This window comes from Eutrigla gurnardus (genome assembly GCF_963514095.1).
Source record: "Eutrigla gurnardus genome assembly, chromosome: 7".
Taxonomy (NCBI): Eukaryota; Metazoa; Chordata; class Actinopteri; order Perciformes; family Triglidae; genus Eutrigla; species Eutrigla gurnardus.
The window spans coordinates 20,663,204-20,686,414 of record NC_139921.1 but is presented as its reverse complement, the minus strand read 5'-3'; the positions used below and the strand labels follow the sequence as shown (position 1 = coordinate 20,686,414).

Sequence of the window (23,211 nt, the reverse complement as noted above, 5' to 3'; positions counted from 1 at the left end):
GGGTCCACAGAAAATCCTCCCTCAATGAAAAATGTCTTTTCATGAGATGAAAAGGAAGAGGGAGAAGCTTTGGAGCCTAAAAGCCCAAAGGGATTGCCAAGAGGGCGTTATACCCCCAGACTCTTGATTAAAGGGCAGTTGCTCAGCTCTGGAAGCCATTGACATGTGATGGATGAGTGCAAAGTGCTGCATGTGTTTGAGTTGTGTTTTGGGCAAAAGCCACAAGCATGAAATATTCCTTTTAAAAAATCTTGGAGTTTTAAAGATATGATAAACTGTGCCTCACTGAGCTAAGCACCATCACCTCATCCACTGAAATTCCTCCCCTTCGGTTTAGCCTGTGAATGAGGTATTCTCCATAACCATGGCGACCACCACACTGCAGACTCTGGAGTTTGCATAGAAATGAGAAGTAAAGAATGAAAGAGACGAGCGCAGGGACACACACTCTCTTCTCAGTGCGCGGTGCCAGAAAGCACAAACATTCCCACGTGATGATGGAGTTTGCTCCCTCCCCTCCCTCACTGGGCGGACAATAGCGCGCGGCGCTGGCGCACCTCCACGCGCACACATTCGTAGAGTGCAGTCCAAAAAAAAAAGAAGAAAAATCTCGTCCAGGACGCAGGACAACTTTCCAGACGCGCTCACACAGATTAGCTCTCTTGGGGGAATACAGTGTATTTGGAGTCGCCTTTCTTGCACACGACGGAGGAGTAAACGATTTATTTCCTTCTTCAAATGGGAATTACATGCGCGCGTGAAACTTTGCCTCACTTTTCTCCCCAGTGATTGTTAGACCCCGTTGCGCTGGAAACATGCCGGAGCGAATAAGCATTTCGGACTTCGTGGTCCTGACGAACGAGGACTTGTCTTCGCCGGGGACTTCGAGCTTTCAGTCCAAAATAAGCGACTGCCGGAACACCGTTTCCACCGTGGAGGAGGTGAGAGAAGCGGTGCAGGGATATGCACCTTTTGTGTCTTGTTGTTTACCTGGCCATGTAGCCTAGCTACCTAGCATACGTAGCTATATCTGAAGACGCTACCTTGGCACTCACCTGGGGGCTAACTACCTTGCTTTTCTTTTTGTGGCAGCTGTAGAGGCTTTACAGCACTGTGAGTGGACCATTACGTCGTTAAAAAAAATTCTTTCAAGTTGTTCAGCCTTGTTTCCAGATGCGCACAGAGATAACGATTTAAGACTTTGCCCCATAGTTTTGACAAAACGGTAATTTAATTCCAAAAACTTTAATGGCTACCTAATTGGATACATGTACATAGGGACAGACCCAGTGTGTGTTTATGGGGCAACATAAAGATATATCTGTGGTGTGCTGGTTGTTGGCTGACCAGGTACTCTCTTAACCCCTGATGGGACATGGTTGAACTGGACAATTTGACAGTTCATACCTGCCCTGAAAATTGGAGACCCATCACTGGTAAATGGCTTATGTGGAAATGCTTTTGGAGTTCTCTCTGTGTTGTGTTTGGCGGTCATGTCTTAGGAAAAGGCTGGATGTGCACTGCAGACTGGCCTGGTTCAGCAGGGAAAGTCAGGGTAATATGAGGTAATAAAGCATACACACAGAGTTTACTAGGCCTTGTCTTCCGCCTCAGTGAGGTGGATTTAAACAGGACACATACCACGCAGCAGACATGCCAGGAACAAGTGTGGCCGCAGTGACAGAATAAGTTATTGTTTTTGCGGGTGTGAGCGTGCAGACACCTCCATGCTCTTTTGAAGGCCAGCCTGTTAATTTGTGTCTGTTTGAAATGGTACTTTGGCTCAAGGCCTATTTGAGGTTTTTGTGTGTGCGGTTTGTGTTTGTTTGAAATCTGGTTTCCCCAAAGCTCCCCGGCGAAGGAGGAAACAGATAGGCAGCCGTGAACTCTACCATAAAACAAATAATCCAAGTGTGTACACACAAATCGGTCCTTCCTTGTCCCGTGTCCCAAAACAGTTTGGTTCAGTGTACAGTAACTCAAGATGAATCTCATTCTTCATGTTGAATCACCATGGCATTGCTGTTACAAATTAGAAAACTGGGGATATTTGTTCTACAATTTGATATGCACCATGTTGGTAAAGATGATATAGTTTCCAATGTCGTATTTCAGTCTATAGTATAGTTTTACTGATATTGAATAATGGAATCCAGTTGATTAATTACTCTGTAATACACAGTCTTAAACAGTCTGTGAGAGATCTTCATTCAGGTCTTTAGAGGTCGTCATTCAGGTCTTCATGCTGCCTATAAACTGACAGCTGAGCAGAGATGCAGACAGCCGAGTCCAGGGTTTGTAAAGGATTTTACACAGCTGTCTTATCTATTTATTTTAGGATAATGTATTTATTCATTGCAATAGCATACTGGAAAATACATAGCTGGAATAGCTGCTCTGGGGAAGGGACATGTTGGAATCCTACACAAGTGCTCACAGACGGACAGACGGACGCACACAGAACCCAACAGTCCCTTTATAGATCGATGTTTAGTGTTTAATGTTTAGTCTGCTCAGCAGGGTGAAGCTTGATTAATGGCTAGGGTAATGTGTGGGCATGTGTGTGGTTTACGGCAGCAGGCAGGGAGACAGAAACACCATTTACCCCCAACGCACACTCTGCTGCTTGTTACTTATCACCCTTGATTAGAGGCAGCGATAAAGGAGAAAAAGAGGGATAAGGAATCGTTTCATTTTCTATAGCTGAAGAGCTATAATTGGCTCGCTGTCATTTCCCTTTAGATCTGTTCTTCAGAGAACAGATCTAGAGCTTTCTCTCCTGGTTCATATGGTTGTAGTTTTTCATGTGTCACTTTGCTATTTAATGCGGTAAATAAGGGTCTGATATCAGTTAGTCATGCACTGCTGTCGGCAGTTGCACACACACCCTGACAGCAGGTGAACACAACTTCGCATACGAGCACAACGAGGCTGAAAGTTTCTCAACATCGGTTCACAGAGGTGGAGTTCATTAGCCTCTCCCGAAGATATGTGTGTCAGTTTGTCTGTGTCAACCGAGGGGTGTGTTGTCGGTCTGTTGGTGTGTTTGTGTGCCCTGATTTATTTCACAAAATTCATCAAACACAACCTGTTTCATTAACCTGCGCCAGCTTGTTTCCACTGTTTACTTCCTGTCTGCCAACCAACTTACCAAGCAGAGGAAAACTGCAGCAACATCACCACCAAGTAACACCCATCTCCAGTCTCCACTAAATCACTTTCCCATTCATAGTCTGCGTGGTCCCATTACACAACACAGACACCACCTTTTAATTAGAGAACTAACACTTAGGGAGTGGAGTTGACCTGGAAATACTGAGCATGTAAACAACTCCCAACGAGGCAGAGTTAAGTCTAGGTTACTGGCTCATTAAAGCTATTTCTAGTGGAACGTAGGTGGAGTGGCGCATGTCTAGCTCAGTTAAACAAGTGGCCTGTGTGAGCAGATTAAACATGTCGTTTCAAAACCTTTTGCTTTGGAAGACATTGAATGTCCAGTTACAATGAAGCCAACTGACTTTAATGGGAAATAAACGCGCTGACATCATTCAGGGTTGCTCATGAAAACGCAAGACAGGTGATTATTTTGCTGGAAGTGCTGACTCACCTGTTCACCTTAGTCACGCCATGAGAAAATTAAGCATAAGTAATCGTACGTACGCACACACACACACACACACACACACACACACACACACACACACACACACACACACACACACACACACACACACACACACACACACACACACACACACACACACACACATGCCTTGAGAACAGTCAAGCAAATGCAAGTCATACACTGATTCGGCATCATTTTTACGTCCATGGAAGATTATTAACTCTAATCTGAAGAAATGGAAAAACTTGATTGAGGTTGGATTCAGTGATAAGACGACATACTATCATCAGATATTTTTCTGTATGCTTATGCTGAGGTGAGGTTGTTATTCTCTTGATATCTCTGGTTCTATTATGAGGCCATTTCAGGCATTTCATTCCAAATAAAGCCAAACACCTGGTTGGCATAATCCTGACATTGGATTAACAGTGTGTATATTGCTTAGACTTACACTCATTTAGTTAATCAGATTGGGCCAAAACAGACACTGTTTCTCAATTTGATGGATGTATTTTGCAAACATCTTTATTTAATTCATACTTTTTAAATGTCAGACCTATGTTCGTCTCATTGTTTTCTTGCAGTCTCTGGAGATGGACCACACAACTTTACAGAGGATGAAGAAGATGATCAAATCCATACACACTTCTGGAGTCTGTAAGTATCAATGGGTCACATAATATAATCTTATTCTTAAAAATCAGTTTCTAGTTCATCTCAAGACTCAATTACTAGCTTTTCACAGAACTTCCAACTTCTAGTGTTTGCTGAGTTGGCTCAGTAGCTGTTGTGATGTCATCCACAGCACTTGATCCAATCCATGTTGTCTTAAAGTTATGCATGCACGTTCAACCTTGACGTTGAAAAGGATGTCTGTCCCCGCGATGGAAGCATGTCAACCAGGCATTGGGTTTTTAAGTAAAGGTCAGCCTCTATTATGGCAGGATGAGCTGTTCAATGTGTTGGGGATCCTCCACATAATTCATTGTAAAAAAGTCATGGGATGACATCATGACGCTTGCGTGGGCAGTGGTGTTTATGAGTGAGGCCCCTTGTTATGGCACCAGAGTGTGTGGGATGTTGGGTGATTGTGTTTATATCCACACAGATTGTATGGTTTTGTGTGTGTGTGTGTTAAAGCGAATGGTATGTGCGGTTTCGGCAACAACGGGGTGCTATACACCTAAAAGTAACAGATCCACTGGGTCACCAAGTGAATGTTTTGTTAGTGTCTATGTGTCCCTACAGTCAAGGCACACTAGAGATGGACAAATGACATAACAAAACAATATATATTAAAAATAGATGAGAATTTGAGAAGCTAACAAACAATTAACAATTGGAACATGCTCATAATAATAGATACATTCGAAATAAAAACACTGCTTTAATGTTGCAAGAAAACAGGGGTAGGTGGCTAATAAGCAAAGCCGGCCCACACACTTGTCATCGGATGTATCGTCAGTGAACATGCACAAGATATGAGTGTTCACCTCAAAAACGCCCAAGAGAAACAGCAGGCACAGAAAAACAACTTGGGGATGTGTTGTATGGTTCCTCTAAGAAGCCTGCTTCCCATTTTGAGGCTTCATAGTTTTTAGTAAAAATGAGTCAGAGAGCCAGCTGCCCAGAATCAGGCAACCAGATATGGTTGACAGCAATATTGTAGCTGCATGGAAGTTTTCCATGATGACTCTCCATACATATTTACATGACTTATTTATTTCTTCTTCTTCTGTATCTTACGACAATCATGTGGGTTAGTTCCAGTAATATAGAACCCCCCCTCCACCCCCCCCGCATCTACTCTCGTTGTTGAACCCCTAATTAGTCCTGATGTTAGTTTACTGCCTGACTCACCATACATATGGACACAATCGCATGCCCACTCCTCCGTGATGCTTGTCTGATTACCGTCGCACTTGCAAACACACAGCTAGTACCTCTTCTTTCGATTCCCATAAACTCTTAAGTAACACTTTTCTGCCAAGATGCTGCGGCCTGCGAGTTTGTGTGTGTTCTGGCAGAGGAATGAAAGAGTTGAGTTGCTCCGCTGGTATCTGGTGGTTTAACGTCAGCTGTAAAATCATCTCTCAGCTCCTCTCTGACTCAGTGGTTCGTCGTTTGATCAGTGAATAAATCATGAATAAATGGTTTCATTTTTGCTTAAATGTTGGGTTTCCCAAAATCAGCATCAGACATGTTTCTATTACTGTGAACAGACATTAGGTTGTAATTATTTATCAGGTGGCCATCTTTGTTGATTGGAAATGATTATTTCCATAGGGTTAGAACTGGAACTTCTGTTTATTTGATGTCCTCATCTAAGCCTCACTTTAAAATAGCTGTAGGGTAAAGCCTCATTTAGCGAAATGTAAACCAATGTGGTGCCAGTCGGAGCTCAGATTCTTTTCCATCAGCTTTTTTTCCACATAAATTCAACAAACGGAGAGCCGACTAAGGTCATGACCCTTGGAAAGTGACCTTTAAATCCCAGAGAAGCAAGGGTCTCAATATGCTTGCCTGTCTCCAGCTCCAGTATGGGTGGAAACCAATACTAATTTATCCCACATGCTTGGCTTGTTAAAATACTCTCACTGCAACAAAGCAAGTCAATCTGCCTTCTTACAATTTTCCCGACATGAAACTGAAGTCTGAGTCAGCTTTAACTGTTGATGTTGGAGTCAATTTATGTGCCCATGTGTTGTTTTTTCAGCCCATGTGGACAACAAGGAGCAGTATGTTGAGGTGCTGGAGAACCTGGGGAATAGCCACCTGACGCAGGACAACAACGAAGTATCCACAGGGTTCCTCAACCTGGCTGTGTTTACCAGAGAGGTCACGGCCCTCTTCAAAAATCTGGTGAGGAAAGCGAGTATGGAGGAAAAGGGGAATTTGAGGCTACAGAGTTCAATCCATAAATGCAAAACCTAGAGGACCGAGGAAGCAGGTATTGAAATAAAGACTAAAATTTAGTTTCTGCTTATTTGAAATAGCCGCATGTGAAAGTAGCCGAAATCTCTCAACATAATATGCTGGCTGTATATGTGTGTTAATTATGGAAGAGTAAAAAGTGTGTGTGCACACCCAGTAGGAAAAGGGATTTTCAACAGCTGTGTGCTGGGGCCGTCCGGAACCCTCCCACTGATAGTTTCTATGGCGATGATAATTCATCCCAGACCTCCATGTGCGAGTCAACAACACACCGTCTTACACACTACCTCCAGTGTGTCAATCAAGGCCTCACAAGGGAGACTGGCTCTTACAGATATGAAGATCAAGTGGGTTCAAATGAGGGATTTAAGGAGTTGTACTGCAAAATAATTCTGAGAGTGCCCTTTAATGCCATGCATGGGTAATTGCGTGCTTGTCCCTAGGCTTGTCACAATAATTGAGTTTTCGACTTAACGTACCATATATGGACATGACCATGGTCACTTTTATGTGAGCGACACATTGTAAGATATATGGGCATGTCATTTATGCTGTCCTCTATGTTGCCCGTTCTGTTTCCATGCATGTTTCCATAGGAATGTCACCAACCACCATGATGCCAGAATAAACAGTACTTACTGCTGTTACAAGAAGGCATTGTGCAGACATTGTGCATTATTGTTGACAGAGCGAGTTGAGAGAGACCATTTTATCTATTGTTTTGGTCGTGTTGTTGTATTGTATTGTGACTGAGTTAGATTATATTCTGATGGGCAGGCGATGTATGAATGTGTGTGAATGTAGACATGTTAAGCACCTTGAGTGGTCGACTAGAAAAGCGCTATATAAATAAATGCAGGTCCATTTATATTTTGAATGTTTTTCTCATTCCATTATGTCTGAATATTAATTATTATTAAATTCAATTAAATTAAAAGTTCACTGCACATATTCTTGCATTGTTATGCTATTAAATTATATCAGAAGCATTAAATGGTCTTAATATGACAAGAATTCAGTTGATCGCCATTATTTCTGGAAAATTGTCATTCAAAAGAATCATCGTGACAGTCCTACTTCCTGTTCAAACAGGCCGGCATCGATCCGCGTCATACATGTGTTGACACTTTGGTAGTCGGTATTCCCCTGCGTAAGAACATGTATTATTTCCTCAGCTTTTGGATGCCAACCAAAACAATCTTACCAGTCTCCAGGCCTCTGTGTCAATATATGAAGGTCAACTCGGCAGTCCGCTCACGGAAGTGGTTGGCTGTTATTTATGTTAAGAGCAGGCTGCAGCTAATCCAGCAGGGTGTTGGGATGATGGCTAATGATCCCCATGCTGCATGCTTTCGTAAAGATGTGATGTATTTCAATGGTGCAAAGCGCACCCTTTTGGATTTTTGCTGGTTCTTTTGTGAGCCATTCACCCCAGATCCACAATGGACCACAAATAGTAATAAAAGTAATTGCGTCATGCTTCCCCTCGGATAAAATATGTTAATGGTTTAGATTATTGTCCAGTGTTTTCTTTTAATGAATCACCAGGTCACAGTGACTGACTCATCATGTTTTTGAGTTATCCACACTCCTTCCCAGAAATGAGGGTCCATGGGGAGTTAGGAGTGTGTAGAACGGTGTGCGGATGTGAGTGTTTGCACTCTTGTAATGCGGAATATTTTCAAACGTCTTTACTAATTTGCTTTTAACATGTTTCAGGTGCAAAACCTCAACAACATCATGGCATTTCCTTTGGAAAATGTACTGAAGTCAGAACTCCGGGACAGCAGACTCGTGAGTCTAGATTTTATTATACATGTATTCAAATTGGTCTTGTTTTAGAAGCGAGAGACTACATCTGCATAAAAGGGAAAAGACATCCTTACTTTTCTGTAATATTTTTGGTTATATTGCCCAGTTGTATGACATTTTACAGTTTTAATTTTAAACTTGAACAGCAGTTTGTATTGATGCTGTCACTTAGAGACAAATCCTTGGAAACACTTCTAAGTAATATGGATTTCAGGAACAAGCAGGCATTTTCCCTCCCATTCAGCCCAATAATTTAAGCAAATTATAAATGTTATCAATTATCTATAATGAAGACTATAGGACGAGAGGAGATAACATAAATCCCAGAATTAAAGCAAAATAACTAAACATATCCATACTTTTATTGAAAACTATATTATATTGAGGTAAAGTCAAGCCCTACAGTAAATTAGGACAACATCGATGCTGAATTTATCTGAATGTGGGCTTTTTTGTGGGGCTTTTTTGCAGCTCAGGAATGCAGATATGTGTTTGTAGGTGTAGACTATCCAAAATATTTTAAATATCACAATGTTAAATCATATTTAGGGTGGGTTACCTCGTTAAGCAGGTAATTCTCTCCGTCTCTCGTAGACGCACCTTAAGCCTGCTAAGATATTGGATAAGATGAAGCTATTCATGCAGTCTAATGAGTAAGACTTAGCTATGTTCCAATACTGAACTGATCCTGCTTGCTTAGTATTTGTCCTTTTGATTGGCTTCGCCAGCAGACTAGTGAGTAATAAAAGGCTAATGCTCCTGTAAGCTCCTGTCACTGCCCTGTCTTTGAGACAGCTGATTCCACTGCCTTCTTTCACAATAATGAAGAAATATTAAGTGCTACCGACATCTTGTTCAGCTACATAGCAGACTAGTTTGCATAATGTGAGTAATTATGTATTTGTGTGTGAACTGTCTGGCTCTATTCATGTCTACACATCTAATTAGCAGCACTGTATGTGAACTATTAACCATGTCATCTAAACACTCTGCCCTTCTGTTCACTTCTCTACAGGAGCTCAAGAAACAGATGGAGAAGAGTTGGAAGGAGTATGACATAAAAATGTATTTAACCATACGCAAACACTTAATTTGTTACCTCACATTCATAAGATGGCATATTGTGTGATTATAGACACTCTTATTCATATTCTTCCTCTTTAAGCCTCAATGCTTCTCGAGAGAAAAGAAACTGAAGCCTGAGACAGATGTTGTTGCCTAAGGAGAATCACGTTGCACTTTCACAGTTGTTGCTAGTGTTTTACTGGGTCATAGATGTTGATGTAACAGCAGAGGTTAATAGGATAATAGTTAATTCCCCACGGCCACTCTCCATTACATTTCTGTGAAATAAAACAGGCATTGCAACCATAATTTCATCTAATTCTGACAGTGATTTAAAGTGTTTTATAATGTTTTAATGTTTTTGCTCGGACCATGTAATCATCACCATAAGAGAGTTGATTGGACTGATTCAAGTATTGTGAAGTGCATTGTGCACATAAATGATTGTTTCTCTTGCTTTTTATCCGTTCCCTGCCCTCCCCCATCAGAGGGAAGCTGGAGAAGGAGAGGAAGGAGAAGACCAGGCAGCTGGGTCTGATCAAGACGGAGGGATCAGACGGAGGGGAGGATATGGAGAGAGAGAGAAGGACCTTTCAGCTGCAAATGTGTGAGGTGAGGGATTAGTGCCAGTCAAAATACCAGACCCAGACACCTTTCACATACCTGATGTGATGATTTACTTCACATGGGTGGTCTGCATTGTGAATTCCATATTCCATCCATGGTCGAATGGATGGCCAGGGATCCTTTTTCTGTCTCTCCCTATCATGGAAAAAACGTGTTTTAGGAAGTCATACACAAGTTGAATTGTTTGCGTATCGCAGTAGAACTCGGTGATGCACATTTGAAAGTGCAGTTTAACATAAGATGAAAGTGATTCACGGTCCACACCTGAGAGGCAAATTGGGTAAATTTCTTGTGAAAATGCTCTAGTAGTAGTGCACATGTAGCTGCAGAAAGACCCTGAGAATAAAAAGTGGTCTTAACCTGACAGAGACCAGCTGTTGAGACAAAGAGGAGAAGCAGGGAAAATGGAATTTCCACTTGTTGCAAACCCCTCCACCTCTCCGTCTCTCTGTCTGTTTGTCTTTCTCTCTTTCACACTGCATGCATAGAAACACTCACGAAAACACACACAAACGCACACAGGCCAGAACCCACTTCACTGAGCCTATCTCCACTTCAGCTACAAAGACACAGATGGATATAGACTTGGGTTTTATGGGGAAAAGAGAGCATAGTCATTCCTTCCACACAGAGGATGTGTGCAAGATGGAAATTATTCACATTAAAGCCTGCACTGTGTTTCTGTGTTGTTCGTTTTGGAACGATGACTTTTTCCAGTTTCAGTTTACACGTTTCACTAACTAGCTAGTCGGTTGAAGTAAGGCGAACAATGTGAAGAAGTGTCATAGAGAGCAAGGAGCTACACATTACAAACATGTGCTAAACAGGATGTTATAAATGTAAAGTCTAGGATCAGCCTTAAAATGGCAATCCGTAACATTTCTGTCTTGGTCGATTTGGCAACACTTTTTTCGCTGATGTGATTTAATACTTCCCAGAATACTGTCGGCAGCAAGACAAGCTATTGTTAGTTTAATAAAGAAATCAGGCATAGCCTTTTTCATCATACTTTGAACATGATTTTTTTGCTGCGCACTGCATCAGTCTGCACAAGTCAGCGAAAGTGCAAATAGTTGGTTGGTTACCTCGCTGAGAAGTTGGAGATGTGCAGCCTGTCGCCTGCAGCTCTTCATCTGAGCAACGTTGCTGCTCCTGACTTTTCCTTTATTTCCTGCAAGAGTTCAAACTGTTGTGTTGCCAAAATATCCCCAAAATTATGGTTCTCTTGTTTTGTAGACGCAAGCTCACTGACGAACACATTGTATTTCCTGTGACTAAGTAATAATAAGAGTCAGTGTTCTACCAGTTAAATGCTTTTAATGTGAATTTGCAGCAGAAACTAAATACAGAATTCTTCTGGGAATGTAGCCACAGAAACCCAGTTTGTAATACTAAAAACATCATTATTTCAATACTTTCATCAGTCGGCCATAGGCTCAATCACTATTGTGTTACCTCATTTGTCGACATATAATGACTTAATTTAAAAGAAAATCCTTGAGATTGCCGCTTAACATTATGGGTACTGAAACATATTCAAGTATCATGTTTCCGTGGATTCATCTGGCCTTTCCATGGAGAGCTGCCATTTCTGGAGTTGTTTTTAACAGACTGTGTTTATGATTTCAGTATCTTTTGAAGATCCAGGAGCTCAAGGTGCGTCAGGGCCCTGATCTTCTCCAGAGCCTCATCAAATATTTCCAGGCACAGCTCAGGTCAGTCACGGCTAGCATCACCTTCACTATTTTATGTCTTGTTGCTATTTTTTCTAGCCAGAAATACTTTTTGTCCACATTCCTGGCCGGAAAAACTTTTGGATTTGACTTGGTCCTTAGCTTTTCAGTGAGAGTTGTTGCCTAAAGGCACAGTGTGTAGGATTTGGAAACTTTTAGCGGTGTGGTTGCAGATTGCAACCAACTGAATGTGCACTCCTCCCTTACGATACTCGGTAATGTGAGCTGCTGCAACCCCATCATAACACCGTTCATCTCCCTCAGATGCTATCTTAACTATAACAACACTAGTTTAGAGCAATGGAAGTCAGACAGTGGCTGCTGAACCACATTTTTGCACTCTGCAGCTTGTGTTACCGCAGTTTCACAGGCTTGTTTGAGAAATATTGTGGCAAGCCAGAGTTATGAATATTGTATTCCATTTCTACTAATAGATCCCACAAAATGCTACGTGCCTTAGTTTAGGTTCTTTGATTTTCACTTTTTCTTTTTACACGCTATTATGACTGTTGGTAACCATTCACCCGTTTTAATCATACCAAGGGTCTTATGTGGGAATGAAGTTGCTTATTCAGCTTTAGCATATGATGTTTTAGTTGGTGTGCAAAAGAGGATGTTTGGTCTGAGGTTCCATCATGACTCAGCATTTGTTCTTTTTCTGTTCTCAGTTTCTTTCAGGATGGGCTGAAAGCTGCAGAGAATCTCACTCCCTTTATTGAGAAGCTTGCTGCTTCTGTTCACACGGTAATTACACTAAAGCTGCTGCTGGTTTGTCTGTCTACTTGCATCATATAAGCCAGCGTTTATATGGGTAAATGTTAGGCATTGAAAGTCTGCAAGCAGCGGCATTATCCAGCTTTGTTCTGATTTCAGATAAAGATCAAGATTATTTGTCATGATGAAGAGGTCAGGGGTCAGGTTGTGACTGTCCGGCTGACTCAAACTGATCATAATGAACAAAACATGTACACATACTGTACATATTGATGTTATCTTATATCTGATCGTCCCACACACACACACACTTCACTTGTTTTATTTATTTGTGAGCTGTTTCTCAGACACAGTAGGTAAAACTGGTCCAAGAAAGCAGTGAAGCTCTCATTGTAAATCACATAGAGTTTTAGTACCTCCTATAGCACTTTTTCCCCTGCTACGCTTCCACAAAAGCCAAAACCTCAGGTTCAGCTGGGGGGGGTTCAGAGACCCCCCCGGCTGAACCCACAGGCAGACACTTCACGATTGCAGTCTATTCCCAGAAATGCCTCCCCCTATTTCCAAACCATGAAACTGAAAGCATCCCTTATTTTCATTCAGTCCCTGGTGCACACCTATTTCTCCAACCACTCGGACTAGTTTCCAGTCCCTTTTCTGGATAGAGTTGTGGAAACAAACCGTTACTGTGATACGAGGAACGTTAGAGGTTTTTCTGGTTCTGCAAAGGCAGAACACAGCACAGACCCGCTCAGACATGCCAGACCTCAGCCTCAAGAAGGAAATCCAAACAGATTTTGTGTTTTTGCACCTCGGAAAAAAATGCTGTAATATTTGCACTTCAGCTTACTTGTATTGCATGGAAGACTTGTCACTGTGCTGTTACTTTAATACAAAATACACATCCTCCAAGGACGATACACACCAGTACTCAGTTCTGTTCTGCATTATTTAGGTCATTACACAAAGCTCTGATGTAATTCCACACCCAGTTCTTGGAACAAATAAAATAAACACTGCATGTGGTAAAACGAACACGCGAGGACACTAAAACATGTTCTTCCAATTCATTTTTTCATTTTTTTATTAATGCATTTGAATAAACTAACTTTTGTGGTGTGTGTGTGTGTTTTAGGTGCGTCTCGACCAGGACGAGGAGGTGAAACAACTCACTCAGTTGAGGGATTCTCTCAGATTACTTCTGCAAGTAGACGGGAAAGAGGTATGCTTAATTATGATGCGCCATTGTTATACTATCATACTTATTCAGTATATAAGCAAAATACAGATGGTTCTAATTGGTAGTTGATGATCAGATTACTTTGTCTTTCCACAGTTGTTTTACATTTTCAGAGCTGGGTTGAAATGTTTTGAAGTAAAGTCCTATATCTGTTTGTATCCCAGGAGTATCTGAACAGGAAGAACTCTGGCAATGGGTACAGCATCCACCAACCGCAGGGCAACAAGAAGTATGGGACAGAGAAATCTGGCTTCCTGCTCAAGAAGAGTGATGGGTGTGTAAAAGCACGAATTACAGCATCAAAAACACACGTATTATATCAGTATTGAAAACACATGGAGCAAGAATACAAGATGTCAACATCAAAAAGTGCTGTGAAGCGTAGCTCATTAACAGAAGTGATTTTTGCAAAAGAAAAATAAAAGTAGTGATCAGAGCTGGGAGGAGTAAGCAAGTAATTCATGGAGAGAGAAGGGGGAATTCTAACTTTTCTCTACCCCACCTGGTCCTCATTATTGTGAGATGAAGATTCAAGCAGGGGCCCCTCCGGTGGAACCTATTGGCAGACTCGCTAACTGAACGAATCCAGCTTTTGCATCATGCACACACATATACGCACACAGAGCTAGATTACTGTGCGATAAGGAGAGGGGATGTGGTTCAGTAGGGTGAAGATGGGGGAGTGCAAAATGTCCTCAGGCCGCTGACACAAAACAGAACACGTTCTCAGCAATTTTAACTGATTCAATCAAGATGATGAAAACAAGAGTGAAGTGCTGTGAATGGCAGTAAGCTGGGCCAACAGCATGGGTAGATCACCATTACTCAGTTCAAGGGCACATGGTAACACTTTTATCACTTAATACATTGCGCAGAAATCCTCCAGGTTGTTGTTGTGACGTCAGTAGTCTGATTTTTTTTTACCCTCAAATATGATTTTTGCATTTAATTCTTCAGGATCAGGAAGGTTTGGCAGAAGAGGAAGTGTGGAGTGAAATTTGGCTGCCTGACCATTTCCCACAGTACGGTGAGGACACATGGGCTAAACCGCCACCGAGCATTCGGATTAAGATTTAAGTGTCTTCTGAAATACGTCCACCTTCTCCTGTGCTTGCTGACATTAGCATCTGTGTCTATCTTCAGATCAATCGGCCGCCAGCCAAGTTGAACCTACTGACCTGTCAGGTGCGACCGAACCCAGAGGACAGGAGGACCTTTGACCTGGTCACTCGTAGGTTCATTCCTTACTTTTGACCCTTAACACTTAACCGTCTACATATCATCGTTATCGACTCTAAAGAGTCATGTGCAGTGCAGCTGTGTGGGAGCGTGCCTATTTGGTCCCCACATTAATTTCGATGTGACAAAGGGGGTGATTGTGTGCTTGTTGTATGCTTTCTAATCATGCAACCTTTATTTCCATAATCCTGCCAACTTTAAAACCCTCAGCACTCCATCTTCTGTTGATTCTTTTATTTTCTCAAGATGCGCTGACAATGTCTAACCACTGTTTTTTCATAGATAATCGGACATACCATTTCCAGGCAGAAGACGAGCAGGAATGTGTGATGTGAGTGTTAAACTGCTGTATGCTGTTACCTTTATTCACTTCCTTACCTCTACCATTGTTTTTAATCTTTGCTTAAGTTGTCACATGTAATGCATCTCTATTTGAGATATGTGGGAAATAAGCACTTAAATGGAAGAAAAGTGTTTTAAGATAAAAGATAAAGATTGTGCAGTAAAACGGATGAGTGTGTAATCTGATGAGGTGTGCAGTGAAGAACAAGTGGGACTCACGATACCTAAAAAGGGAGAGAAACTAAATGATGCAGAAAGTAAAACGCTGTCCTCTAGGAGCCCCCTGGCCCAGCTGGTTTTGGGTGGGACTTTTCTTTCCAGCCACAGACGGCAAGCAAGGGAACTTTTGTGTTTTGTACTGTGGTGATTGAAGGGAGTGCATGTGGGGTTTTCTGTCCCTTACACTTCCCCCTGTGTGTGGGCCTCTGGGCAGAGTCTTTGATGTGATTTGCTGTGTGAGTTTAGGGACAAAGGGAGATGGTTTGAAGGGAAAATAGTACCGGAGCTTCAGTAAGAACGTGAGGTTCAGTATGAGATTTGGTGAACTTGTGAAACTCAGAAAGAGTGATGACTTATCACTAGACAACTGAACAAAAAACTAATGCAAAACACATGGTGGACTACTTTTGATCTTCTGTGGAACTTAAATGATCAATCCTTTGGTTTCACTTGGTGCCATAAACTCTCTCCGCAAGTGAGCGTTCACAAAATGTGGAAACTGGAAAACAAATGCTTCTTTTATTAAGTTTTTCCTGTGTGTCTTTGCTCTGTACTTTAGTTGGGTGTCAGTGCTGCAGAACAGTAAGGAGGATGCCCTGAACACAGCGTTGGTAGGAGACCAGCTCCACCTCCAGGATAGCGGGCTCCAGGATCTCTCCCGAGCCATCATCGCCGAGCTTCGGCAAATGCCTGGCAACGAGGCCTGCACTGACTGTGGAGCACCTGGTCAGTCCTTGTTGATCGCTGCAGAATTAAATGTGAAAATACATCAGATTTAAAGATAATATTTTTGAACCAGTTTCATTTATTTTATGAGCATGACAATATTCGTAAGAACATTTATCAATTCAAGCTGTTTTTAGAGTCTTAATGGGTCTGTTGAATTATTTTGCTCTGTGTATCTCAGATCCAACATGGCTGTCGACCAATTTGGGCATCCTGACATGTATAGAGTGCTCTGGTATCCACAGAGAGCTCGGTGTCCACTACTCCAGGATCCAGTCACTCACGCTGGACGTTCTCAGTACCTCTGAGCTTCTGGTACTATATACACACATGGAGACACACAATTCACACAAAAACTCACACAGTCCGGATGGATATTGTATTATCTGTTCCTAATTAGACATTATACTGTCGGCCTTTCATTGCTTTTATGTGACATGTTTGTGGTGCATTGTGTGTCATTTCAGTTAGCCGTCAGTATTGGCAACACCAGATTCAACGACGTCATGGAGGCGGGCCTTCCAAATGACTCTGTGAAACCATTGCCACAAAGTGACATGTGAGTCCCTGATTTCTGTTAAACTGATTATTCAAAAAGGATTCAACATTAATTTGCTGATTTATATTTATTGTATTTCTTCATTAAAATGTGTTTGCTTAACCAGGAATGCCAGAAAGGAGTATATTGTGGCGAAGTACGCTGAGCGTCGGTATGTTCTACGTAGAGAAGAAGACGACCCAGGCCGCCTGTGTGACTCCGTCAGGAGTCGTGACCTCACTTCTCTCCTACAGCTCTACGCTGAGGGAGCGGACCTTTCCAAACCCCTCACACCGCCTGATGGACAGGTGAGGATTATTTACAGCCACGAGTGGATTTCCACGCCGGCATTTGGTCCTGAAATGTGTCCCGTTAGGGTGGGAATGCGTCATAAATCCATATACACTCCTGACAAATTTGAAATCCCCCAGATGTCCTGCATTTAGGATGAATGGCCGCTGCATCATGACAGGACCGCCCACCTAACTTTTTTTTTTTTTTACAGCTAGGCATACATTTGTTCAATGTTTCAAAAAGTCACAACAACTGTGACAGAAATGGCTAAAAATAGAATCAAGTCTTCCTAGTTTAAAAAATGCCCCACCATGCATGCATGTAGGAGGTGTGTGGATAGTTACAGTATGTGAAGTATGTGTTAATTGTCCTCTTGTGTGCATGGTTCATGTGGGTGGGTAAATTTGGGGCCCTCCCATCTCTTCTGGCCTATAATTCAATCTTTCTCCCCTTTCCTCGTCCGCTCATCTTGTTTTCCCCGTCTATTCTTCTTGCCTTTAATCACGTTCCAGCCTGGCTGTCTCACACTTCCTGCTCAACAGCAGTCTGTCGCACTGCTGACTTCACTGTGTGCATATATGTGTTTGTGTGTTTTGGTTGGCCCTCGTTTATTATTTCAGCTTTGAGGTCAGAGCTCACTTCTCTTGAGAACAAGTGAGACGAGCTCATTGAATTACACGGACACTTCTGCCCCTATTTTTGCACTCGGCACAACCAGATAATGCTTATGCTGAAGGGATGTTTTTTTTATTTTATTTTTTTACTTTGTAACACACACACATGGGTTGTTTGTTCCACAGTCAGCCTCTGGCGTTCTAGTTACATATCTTTAGACTTTCCAGAAATAAAATGCAGCTGTTTGAGGTATCGATTGAGTAAACTTGAGGGGGAAAGTTTTGAGGGTCAACAATTTAGCCTCATTTGTGCTCTTTATTTCCTTCTTTCAGGGGATCAAAGAAACAGCTCTCCATCTTGCTGTGCGTCTGGAGGAAAGGAGCTCTCTGGCACTGGTGGATTTCCTGTGCCAGAACAGGTCAGAGACTGACGAGTAGTAACGGATAATTCGTATCTCCTTTGCATGAAGGTGATTAAAGTAACCCCATCTGGCGACACTGTATGTTCCCTCTACAGCAACTGTCTGGAGAAGAGAACAACAGATGGAAACACAGCTCTTCACTACAGCGTTCTGCATCACAAGCCAGAGTCTCTGAAGTTACTGCTCAAAGCGAAGGCAGATCTGCACACAGGTACCTTTTAACTGCATTAACTCTTTTTTTTTTTCTCCCAGTGCATTCGGAAAATACCTAAACAATCTCTCTTTTTTTTTAAATCTCCTACAGTTAACTCTGCAGGAGAGATGGCCCTTGATGTTGCACGGAGGCTGCAGTACGGGCAGTGCATTGAGCTGGTGAGACCCCACTTCCTCTCTTTTAAAAAGGACTTTAAGCTTTAAATCATAAACTCTAAGAACACACACAGTCAGGAGTTAAATTCAACTGAGGAGTTGAGTTGCAAAATGCAAAAAAAACGATCTGAAATCCAACTCCAGAAACAAAACAAAACAACTTCCTAGAAATACTACCTTGAAATAACTCCCCGTGCAGCAAAGCTCCGCTCAGGACTCCCAGGACAAGGAATCTTATCCTCATCAGGTCCCAGTGTGTCTCATTATAAACTGGTTTTCTTTACTTACCGGCCATCTGCCCTGCTGAAACAGACCTGCCTTTTGAAATATCCTGTTTGATTACGCACAATCTTTTTTACTAGCCTGTTGTGTAGAGATTAAAAAGGGTTTCACAAATAGGCAGCTTTAAAATTCAACCTGTTATTAAGTGAATTAACTCTTTTTGAGAACTCCTCCAGCAAAGCTTTAGAGATGTAGCTGATTTGGGATGTGTATGTTTTGTCCTCCTGTGTGTTCTTCAGTTGGAGCTGGCTCAGAGTGGGAAATTTAACTCTCAGATCCACGTGGACTTCATGTGGGAGCAATCTCAGGAGTTTTATGACAGCGAGGATGACCTGGATGAGAGGGTAAACAACATACACAATGCTGATTAATTACTTTATTGTCTGTCTTTTTGGGGAAGAATATTATAAGGCTTTACCACTGCAAAAAAAGTAATCAATAAGATGAGAGAAAAACTGGAAATTAGCTTGTGCTCCTTTCTACTTTCTTTCAGGTGAGCCCATTACCCAAAAACCGCTCTCCTCTATCCTCCAATGGAAGTGGTGGATCTTCCTTTGCCCGCTGGAGTGTGGGTAATGGTGCCAATGGTACGACTGGAAGCAGGCCTTGTCAGACATATGAGAATATAGAGTTTCTGTACAGAAATCCTCCAGCCAACAGCGCCCCCTCTGGAACATCAATGCCACCACCACTGCCAGCTAAATCCATCCAGAGAGGTGAGTTCAAAATACAACATACAAAGTTTTAATTAAGTTAGGTCTTTTCATTTTAGGTCATTTGTTTTGGAATGAATGAACAACTTAATTAAATGTATGTTAAAATCTTTCACATTTTCTCCCCCTCTTCAGGTCGCTCAGACCCCCAGATTTCTGTCACAACACAGGAAGGCAACCTCCTCCCACGACGCTCCTCTAACGCGGCCTCCCACTCCTCCAGCCCCAAGACACAGGCGAGAAATAGGCCTCCTTCACCCGCCACAGAAAACCAAGGGGCGAGAGCACCTAGGTCTCCCCACGCACAGGGGGTTCTGCTCCGGGGACAGAGGCAGACCTGGGATGGCCAACCTGGTGCTAGTTCTGGGTCTCAAAGCAGTATCACGCCAACATCCTCTCAGAGTCACATAGGACCTGTCAGGTGAGACAGCACTGCTTTATTGTGTTAACACATTTCTGTCAAGCAAGATCATTACTTCTACACAGATGAATATGATTACCCAGTTGTTACTCCAGTTTTGACATAAAACAATTCAGTGTTAATTCATCCGGCTTTCCCACCCTCCAGTTCAGAGAAGACCACATCTTATCGTCGGACCAGCAGTGGCAGCCAAGGGAAATGTGGTGTGATGTCTCCGAGCTGTGTGGGCAGCCAGGAGGAGCTGTACTGCAGCTTAGTGGGGAGTGGTCCAGGCCTCACCCCAGCTCCTGCTCCGGCTCCACCAGCCTCGCCTGCCGTGACCTGCATCCCACGACCCCGCAGGAATGCTATGGTATTAATCACCTCTCCCTGTACATTAAGTCCTTCATATTGCAGTCTTCAATTCTACAGGATTTTTCTTCTGTGGAGAATTAGAAAAAAAAAAAATCCTGTGAGATTTCACAGTCAATACGTGTCTCCTTCAGGTTTCTGGCAGCAGGCCACATCAGAAGCGTGTCAAGGCTTTGGTGGACTGCAGAGCAGTCAGTTCTGAGCAGCTTGCCTTTTTCAAAGATGAGATCATTGTGGTCACGGCCACTAATGACCCCCACTGGTGGGTAAGTGCAACCACAACTTCTTGATTTTATTGTGCTGCCTTTGTCTTTTCTCCTTGCAATTTGACAGATTGAGTAATGTAATATTTATGACATTTTTCAGTTATCTTTGTTCCATTACTGCTCTAAAATTAGAGTTCATAATGTCATTTTGTCACTACTTACGCATGTATAGATGTACAGTAAAACCCTATTTATTGATATATTTTGTTCATTATTTGTATTGCAAACAAATGTTTGCTCATTATCTTTATTTATTTTTGCTCCTGCTGGAATGAATAAAGTACTCTTTCTGTCTATCTCCTACCAGGTTGGTCACATAGAGGGGGAGCCGTCCAGGAGTGGGACCTTTCCTGTCAACTATGTACACAAACTAACGGAGTGAAGGGATGTGGAAATATGAAAGTTATGTACTGTAACATAACAGAGGACTGAACCAGCATGGGATGTTTACTGGAGATTTATCGTCATCACACCAGGAATTTTAACCTCGAGAGGACAGTGGAATTCTCCTGGATCTAACTCAAACAAGGGGGAAGCCAAAAGATAACCGAGGATGGCACCGTTTAGGGATTTATACTTTTTAACATTAACTTGTTCTGGAAACCGACAAGGGAACTGAAGGCTTTCAGAGCCTCGTAAAACCCCTCATTCCAAGGACAATATTTCCCCTTCTGTCGGCCTATCCTTGCTTTTTAACTGCAGTTGTCTAAAACCATGAAACGCTATTAATAGGTACGGATGCATTTGTGGTTGGGGTAGAAACGGCTTTAATGTTCATCTATCTATTAATGATGCATTATATTGCAGATGTTTAAGTTGTCTATACTGATCTAGGATTTGTAGCTAGAGGCAAAACTTACCTGCAGGGCAAAACCCTTAAAGGCACTTTAAACTCATTGAGAATAAATCAGCTGGCAGAGCTGTAGATTTAAATACCCAGCCAGCTGCTTTTTGTTCCGAACGGAAACAGTTTTTAAATCACAGTATACTGTAGCTCGTATTTGAGGTTCAAACCTTCCCAGAGATTGTTGCAGCCTGCCCTGGGACACTAAAAGTGGCTTTGTGCCTGCCAGTCTGTCTCCAACAAAACGGCAGGCGTCTGGGCAGAGATCTGAAACTTTAGCACCGCCATCCTGACTCTGGGCACAATTCACTGCAAGGAGAGTGGGGGATCCAGTTTCTTCTGACTCCAGGCATCTGTCTCTGCAGAACCTGCAATAAACGACATGGTGTTATGAAAAAAAGACTCTCTGTTCTACCAGGAAATGGCACTTAAAGAGAGCTTGTTAGTAACAGCACCCTACTTCAGTCATCTGTTCAGTGAACACACACACACACACAGTGGACATGTGTGCATCACACAAGATAAACGGTACACAAGCACACTTGCACTTACATTACACACAGAGCAGCTTCCAAGATCTAGGATAGTTAAGGGAACAATAGAGTTCCAAGTGGTTGACTTGCTCTACTTTTTATACTAGTGACACATTTCATGGCTATTACAGATCATTTGTTGTACATAATTGTCTAAAATTGACCACCGGTGTATAGTATATATCACCGCTTTTTCATCTGTCATTATAAAGGATTATATTATTACAGATAGTGTTACTTCATGAACGAGAGCGTGAGAGAGAGAAAGAAGGTTAGAGACACAGTTCCATAATCAGTGTTAGGAGAGGATCCTGTCTCAGCGAACTGGAAAAACACACAGACAGTCAAAGGCAGGCAGGAAGCAGGCGTTCACTTCCTTTTAAATCATTCCTGAGTTTTATGGTACAGTGTGTAGCATTTTGGGGATCTATTTGCAGAAATGCGATATATAGCAGAGCTGGCCGTGAAGAGGGCCGTGTTTCTACATAACCTAGAACGGACAAACAAAGCACTGTCTCTAGACATTTGTGTTCCATCTGCAACCTCAACACTAGATGCCACCAGAACCTGGTGAGGCCTTTAATCAAACATGACTGTCTTGTCTCTCGATTGTCTTGTTATAGTTTTCATGATAAAGCAAAAAAAATGTATGTAAAATCTATGGATGCGTTGCAGTACGTAGGAACTCTGTCAAATGTAAACAATAGTAAAGAAAAAACCTGTATTTGTAAATACACATAAAACTTGTATAATGAAGTGCCATACAGTCTTTTATATTGTGGATTAGGTGATTTTTTTTCTGATTAAAAAGTCATAAAACCCTTGGTATTGTATGCCTGGTAAAGTCTGAGTGTCCATCCATCCAGCCATCCATCCATCGTCTACTGCTTATCCTATATTCAGGGTCGTTGGGGGGCTGGAGCCGATCCCAGCTGACATTGGGTGAAGGCGGGGTACACACTGGATAGGACGCCAGTCTATCACAGGGCCGACATGGAGAGACAGACGACCATTCATGCACACATTAACACCTACGGGCAATTTGGAGTCATCAATTAACCTAACACTGAGGTGACTGTGCTACCCACTACAGCACCGTGCAGCCCAAGTCTGTGTCTAATAATTCCAAACAGTCATAAAAAGCCAAAGTCATTTAAAATCAGTCAAACGAATTAATAAAATGTTTTCAAAGTCAGTCATGGAAACCCATGGTATCATATGCCTCTTCAAGTCTGGGTGCAATACGTCCAAAACAATCATAAAATGGCATAGTCAATTTTTTTCAATT

General features: G+C 42.2%; 1 protein-coding gene across 2 annotated transcripts; it reads left to right on the top strand.

Annotated features, from left to right (window-relative positions):
* Nucleotides 1-607: 607 nt before the first annotated feature.
* On the top strand, nt 608-22,744 carry asap3 (ArfGAP with SH3 domain, ankyrin repeat and PH domain 3). 2 transcript variants are annotated; one of them, XM_084013673.1, is made up of 26 exons: nt 608-941; nt 4,210-4,282; nt 6,342-6,487; nt 8,279-8,353; nt 9,387-9,436; nt 9,925-10,048; nt 11,693-11,778; nt 12,465-12,540; nt 13,646-13,732; nt 13,915-14,024; nt 14,708-14,777; nt 14,894-14,981; nt 15,272-15,320; nt 16,110-16,276; nt 16,458-16,591; nt 16,744-16,835; nt 16,942-17,122; nt 18,056-18,141; nt 18,240-18,355; nt 18,449-18,516; nt 19,035-19,139; nt 19,289-19,511; nt 19,644-19,929; nt 20,077-20,281; nt 20,415-20,542; nt 20,854-22,744. In XM_084013673.1, exons 1-26 carry the CDS (start codon nt 816-818, stop codon nt 20,864-20,866), a joined length of 2,964 nt encoding a protein of 987 aa, XP_083869799.1. In that variant the 5' UTR covers nt 608-815; the 3' UTR covers nt 20,867-22,744. The 2 variants fall into 2 exon arrangements, with proteins under 2 accessions (XP_083869799.1, XP_083869798.1); XM_084013672.1 differs by having other exon boundaries at nt 20,415-20,546.
* The last annotated feature ends 467 nt before the right edge of the window (nt 22,745-23,211 follow it).